The 6,596-nt window shown below is 43.8% G+C and overlaps 1 protein-coding gene across 1 annotated transcript; it reads left to right on the top strand.

Annotated features, from left to right (window-relative positions):
* Positions 1-784: 784 nt before the first annotated feature.
* On the top strand, positions 785-2,297 carry LOC121068428. Its single transcript, XM_040553609.1, has 3 exons — positions 785-840; positions 1,000-1,051; positions 1,254-2,297. The coding sequence occupies exon 3, from the start codon at positions 1,310-1,312 to the stop codon at positions 2,069-2,071; it is 762 nt and encodes a 253-aa protein (XP_040409543.1). The 5' UTR covers positions 785-840; positions 1,000-1,051; positions 1,254-1,309; the 3' UTR covers positions 2,072-2,297.
* Positions 2,298-6,596: the final 4,299 nt, after the last annotated feature.

Raw genomic sequence — 6,596 nt, 5'->3', positions numbered from 1 at the left:
TGGGTTTTGAATAGAACATCAGAGTACTCTTGTAGTCAAGCTGTTGCAAAAGGGTACATATGGCTAGGTGGAAACAATGCTTCTGAAGCCCTGGAATGCAGCTGTGAAGGTACTTGCACACCGGGGATGTTGTTCCCTGAGACTCATGCCACCACAACCCTCTCTGAAGAAATCCTTCAATATTGTCAACCACAGCCAAAAAGGCAAAGGCAAAACTATAGCAATAAGCCACCGGTCAAGCAACCGCCATAAACTCACCAGAACCTCCCAGCCATGGCCAGGAAAAGTAGCACTATCAAAGTCAGGAGTAGGTATTGCCAGGTAGAGAGGTGCTTCAGTCTGAGGAAGTGTTTTACTCTACTACCTTGAGGCTCCAGGAACCTTCAGGCCCGTGAAATGCACTGCTTCCTCAGTCTTACTGTCCTCTCCTGACAGCCACGAATGTCTCTCCCCAGCCAGCATGGCCTGGCCTACCCCAGCCTCCTGCCCAGGGGCTCCCTGCTGAGCCCCCAGCCCCTGGCCCTGCTGGATGCCCCTCTCTGGTCCCGCGTCTGTGCCCTGCGCCTGGGCTCTCTGATGCGCTCAGTGGTGTCACAGAGCTGGCAGCGACCTCACAGTCTCACTCCTGCCCTTATCCCCCTCGGCAGCCACCGAGGCCAGTGTCACACGGAGAGGCATCTCCAGAGGATGGCACAGATGCTTGTCTCTGGTCCCAGCATGCTGGATGCACTGGGGCTGGCACTGCACGGCTGCTTCTGCCTCGGCCCCGGCCTTGTCCTGCTCCTGGTGGCCTGGGCCACCCTGCACTGCTGCCGCAGCACCTCAGGCAAACGGCGCCAGGTAGGAGGGAGGCTCCAGGCCAGCCCTTCTCAGGAAGCCTGGCAGGGCAGAGGGGCTGGGGGCTTGGGGGAATCCCAGTGCCCCGCAGAACGGGACACGAGGCCTCTCGGTGGGCTTAGCCGGGGCCAGGCTCACTGGGGGGCTGCTCTCTGCCAGCAGGTCTGTGCCGGGAGCCGAGGCAGGGGAAGGCGCAGGAAGACGGACAACTCAGGTACAGCTCTCCTCGGCCCTGGCGCTGGCTCCTGCAGGTGCTGAGGTACCCTAGGACCCCGCTGCTGGCCAGGGCTGGGCCGCATCCGAGCCAGGGGCAGCCGGGACCCACCTTCAGAGGCCAGCTGGCCACCTGGCCCAGGCGCAGGGCCCATCCCCACAGACACTTGCTCACGGCGCTCCGCGTCCCCCATCTCTTGCAGATGCTGAGGCGCCGCACAGCTGTAGGAGCAGCCTGCTCTGGGTGGGCAGCAGACCCATGGGCACGCTGCTCTGCTATGATCTGGACTGCGGGCGCTGCGACCAGGCTGTCAAGGAGAGGCAGCAGCGGCTCCTTGCCAGGCAGGCAAGACCCTCCTGCTGTCCGTACTCCTCCTCCTCTCGGGACTCCAGCGACTCCTGCTGGCATGGGGCCATGGCCAGCTCATTCCGCCCAGCCAAGAGAACATCCCTCAGGTCCTGGTGGCAGCCAGTGCTGCAGAAGAGAAAGCAGAGGAGACTCTTTCCCCAGCATACAGCGCTGAACACCCAGGGGGTAGCCACACTTCCCTGCGATGCTGGGCCTCTCAGACAGGCCGAGGAGTTCGTCGAGATGGCGCCTGCGCGCCACGACGCCGGCTTGTCCCCCACCACAGGCTCTGATGCAGCTCACAAGGATGGCAGCCTGCCCGCTGGTGCAGATCCTTGTCCCGTGGCAAGGCTGGAGCAAGGACTGGGCTTCTGGAAGCTCCTGTGGATGCACACCCTGAGGAAGTCCCTAGAGACCAAGCTGGGAGCTCTCCCCACCATGGTGCAGCAGTCCCACAGGAGGTACACGTACAGAATGGCACGCCGCACGGCTCCCACGCTGCTGCACTCCCGTCCTGCCCCCTCCTACTTCTGTTCACCGGAAGCCCTGTTCCTGCATGAGGACGTGAGGGAGTTCCTGGAGATGCACATACGAGAGAAGAAGCTGCGCCACCACTGGGGCTTGCCTGCAGGGTCGCTGGCAGAGCCCCAGGCACTGCCATCAGTCCCCTAAGAGCAGCGCACCGTGCTCCACGTTCAGCACCGCCCTCAAGACTCGGTTGGGCACCAGGAAAGCGGGTGTCCAATGGAAAACATGCCCTGCTGCCTGTGCTGCGAGGGACAGAAGCTGCGAGGGAACGTGGAGGCCTCCCCATCACTGACTCTTCCTATTCCTGTTCAATCTGTTAAACCCCTTCCTATTAAAACTACATTTCCCCCAACATCCAATGAAAAATGGAGATTCTCCTTTCTTCTCCTTTTGTTGCTAATGTATTTTAGAAGCTTTTTTTTTTATTTATTTTATTGTCTTTTTAAAAAATTGTATATTCTTGCTTGTTTGTGCCCTGCTACAACCTGATAGTTACTCTATCTACTTGGAATATAGGAGCTGGGATGCAGATTCTTGCTTTCTTAATTGGAGGCCAGTTCAGAACCAGTGTTCCCCATTATGTGCCACCATGCACCAGCCATTGTGTGACCATCCAAACAAGAGGTACCAATTTCTGCCTCCACCTTTACTTTGCATCTGGTCTCAGAGTTCATCATCCAACTTCTAGGAGTGCACAAAAGTACTTTATTTTTAGTTTGGTGCTTCAGAGAGAAGTAGAAATTCATGGACTCACTGTGCATGAACAGTAAAACTCTGCAGTTTCTAGTGTACACCTTAAGCTTCCTGTATTGCCCTATCAAAGTGCATGATTTTTGCTATGGACATCTAATTCAGCTGGTCTCTGGGACCCTACTGAATTATTTTTTAAATGTTGAAGTCTACCACAGATGTCTGTCTTCACCAGTCAGAAAAGGGCACACAGTTGCTTAAGGTATTGAGTGCTGGCAGGAGAACAGAATCCTTTGTCTCTAGAATGAGAAATTCTTAATTCAGAATAACTGGAAAAGCCTCCATGAAAATAAACCATATTCTAATTTAAGCTGTGTCCGTCAGCCAGAGGCGTGACAACCCAAATAAATCAAAGCAGGGATATGTCTGGATAAAGCCCTTTAGTTGGCTGAGGCTGAGTCAGACCACAGGGGACCCTCAGTTTCTAAGATGAGAAGCTTCTTAGGGGGTGATTCTTATTCCAGCCCACGCTCTCCTCATGCGGCCCCTTTCCAGCCCAGTTCCCACTGCAACTGGAGACCTCGTCTCTCTACTAGTCCCAGCTCTAGTATGAACTGGGCCTGAGTGCAAACCTGGAAATTTTGAAACTAAAGGTTTGTGACTGACTATCATTTATCTAATTTTTTGGTTAAAATATCTTCTAGTGAAAGAGAGATCTAAACAAAGGTAGATTATGTGCAAAAACTTAATTAAGTCTTCTAGTAAGAACCCAGGAGTTCCTTTAGATGTTTGTTACAATGTAAATTGCATTTTACAGATGGATATTCTGATATAGTCCTTCAACAAGCATACTATATACAGAATTACATACCTGAAAGAAGAGATTATAAAGTAGTCAAGCTTGCAGCACCTTTGTTGACTTCAATGAAGTGCTACCAAGAGATGAATTTGATTATTCTTCTTTAAACAGTGAGACTACTTATCTATAATAAAAGCATCAAAAACATCAAACAAAGGTGGAATTATTACAATCATATGAATATCTGAAACAACATTGAAGTTAACTAAATTTCACACTTTTTTTTTTTTTTTTTTTTTTTTCAGTCACTGCAATATCTATTAGTTTTCTAGACATCACTGAAATTTTTATCTGGAGAAGTATCTTCATATTAGGAGACAAATAATTCCTTGTAGATTCCGTGTAGTTTTTGCTATTCAAGAAAATTATCTGTATTGAAATATAATTATTTCAGGTGACATACTGACTGAATCCTAATTACAACAGATATAGCTAATTACTTTGGTTCATCCTGTAAATAGCTCAGCATGTATTTTTATGACAATTCAGTAATGACGCATTGCTCAGTGGGATTATATATGTAAATTGATTCTCTTTTTTTTTTTTTTTTATGCATAACATTCTTATTTTTCAATATCTGTATAAGTTTACTTAAAACTTTACTTCTTAGCAGCTTAATGATGGCAAACATAAGAATATTCAGAAGAACTCAAGTGTTGTAAATTTGCACTTTTTTTTTGTTTGTTTGTTTTGGACAATATTCTCAGTACCTAAACATGATCTGAGCCCCAGAGTCAGATTTGCTACCCTGATCCATTAACTCTTGTCTCTAACAGAGACAAGAAACAAGCTGATTCACCAGTCCATTGCAAACAGCCCTGTTTTGGAAAAATTGATCTGTTCTCTTCCTCACTGAGTTTACACCATGGAAAAACTGGTAGGCAAAAGCTGTGCACTGCTTCTACCAGCTGCCTGCAGAAGTGGGGTATGGGTCAGTAACTGCCATGGTAGACAAAGATCAAGTATCCAAATACTACTGAAAGCTAGGGGAAAGTGGACAGAAACCTAAGTGTACTTGAAAAAAATCTACCATGCATTGCTCAGATAAAACATCAAGCCCTAGCCTGTCAACAGACGACATAAAATATGAAATTTTCTGTTCTGTCCCCACCCCCCCCCCAAAAAAAAAAAAAAAGCTGATTTTTATTTGACATTGTTATAATTTGGTCTCCAAACATAGAAATTTCAAATAAATAAATAAATAAATAAATAAATAAGCTAATATAAGAAATTATTTTTATTCAAGCACAATGAAATTATTTCATCATAAATTTTAATCAGAAAAATATGAATCAGTATAACGTGTAGGGGGGGAAATTAAGATAGTATGATGACTTTGGAACATTTTTTTTTTTTTTCATTTTGAGTCATTACGGAACTTTTAAAATCCAATATTAACTGGATTTTTTAAATGTGCTATAGAAAAATAAATCTCTTAAAACATTTCTTTACTTGTTTTAATTGTATATTGTCACTGTTATCTTCCATCTTAGTATGTTTTCCACCAGACTGTCCACCAGAGAGTGGGGTTTACATATTTGATTGGAACTAAAAGTTTGCAGATTTTCATCAATTCCTGATGTCAACTAAAGGAGATATAAAAAAATAAATAAATAAATAAATAAATAAAAATCACATAAAAAATCAAATTTTATTTTGGTAGAATTTTACTCAAGCCAGCAATGATGGTCACAGCAGGACACTAATATCTTCTCTTGCACTGAAAATTCATATCCCAAGACTGACTGGACAACAGGTTTGTCTTTTCTACTATTGTATATCTGGAAGGTGCTTGTAAACAAGTGCTACTGTTCCTTTGGTCCCAGAAATATTTAAGGCATTTTTCTTATTAGTAGTACTTTACTCCAAATGTCCTGGCCAAATTTACAACCTAATCTAAGTTACGATCTAAAACCTGCATGCTGATTTTCTTACTGTAAATTGAATACAGTCCCTAATTTTTACCAAGTTCTTCTACTCACTGCCAAAAAACTGTTTCTCCAGAGAAAATGGTATAGCAGTTGCAAAGAAAGTGATGTAATTTGTAAAATGTTTTATATTCCATTAAGGGAAATACCAATATATAGTTGAAGACATTTTGAAATAGCTCCTCGGGTCGTACAGACAAGGAAGTTGCTTCAGAGAAATTATGGAGACAGGTGGTATAAATCTGCCACCTCCTGCCTCAGTATAATCTCTTGGGCTGAGGATTGATACTGTTTCACTGAAAAAGGGAAAATAACAACTTTGATAGAGAACCTGGCAAAAAAAAAAAAAAAAAAAAAAAAAAAAAAAAAAAACTGTGACTGTGACTAAATTAAAGTTCTATTTTTGTATTGTCCCACTCCCCTGTATCATTAGTCCATTAAAGATGTCTCCCATTTAGATACACACAGTTCTGTCTTCAAAACTTTCATATAAAAAACAATGCAAGCTTTTAGATCCCACTCTACATTTTGTTATGCGCCTTCATATTTATATGTGTAGATATACATATAGAGATATGCGATATCTTTGTTACATAGCCACTAAATAAATGTAATTACATACTATTACTTGCTCAGGAATTTCTTGAACATAGGTTGCTTGAGATTGGACAATACTCCCAGAAACAGTAATGTACGAATACATGTACACATTCTTACCTTGCTTTGCTCTCAGAGAAATCACTCTCTAGCTGGTCATTGGATTTAATCCAATGTGGCAATTGCAATTTTTGTTGCATTTAGATGATTATTTTTGACATGGGCATTCAAAGTCAGAGAAAAGATGTTTCCTGTAATACCTTTGAACATATTAGACATATCAGGAGTGTCATATTCATCTTTGCTCCATTAGTCATGACATTCCTGTCAATTAAAACAGTAATTGCCAGCAGGTGGCATCTGCTGTAGTTGCTTAAAGCAATGCTTCCTAAATTCCCTGATCATTGACCACCTTCAAAAATTAATCAAAAATCCATTCTGTAGAATTCAATTAAAAGTTCAAGTGGAATGGACTTGCAGTGGTCTTGGAGATTGTTCACCATGTCTTGGATTCAGATTTCTACAGAACGTTTGCAATTGACATTTCATTTGTAAACAGCAAATTGTCAAGAATCAAGTATCAAAAAATCAGGAA

The sequence above is a fragment of the Cygnus olor genome, chromosome 3 (assembly GCF_009769625.2).
Source record: "Cygnus olor isolate bCygOlo1 chromosome 3, bCygOlo1.pri.v2, whole genome shotgun sequence".
In the NCBI taxonomy this organism is placed as follows: domain Eukaryota; kingdom Metazoa; phylum Chordata; class Aves; order Anseriformes; family Anatidae; genus Cygnus; species Cygnus olor.
Note: the sequence above shows the minus strand (reverse complement) of the source record. Positions and strands in the feature narration are given on the sequence as shown.

Excerpts from the sequence above, each read along its gene's own strand:
- LOC121068428 (XM_040553609.1), top strand. The coding sequence starts at position 1,310 with ATGGGCACGCTGCTCTGCTATGATCTGGACTGCGGGCGCTGCGACCAG.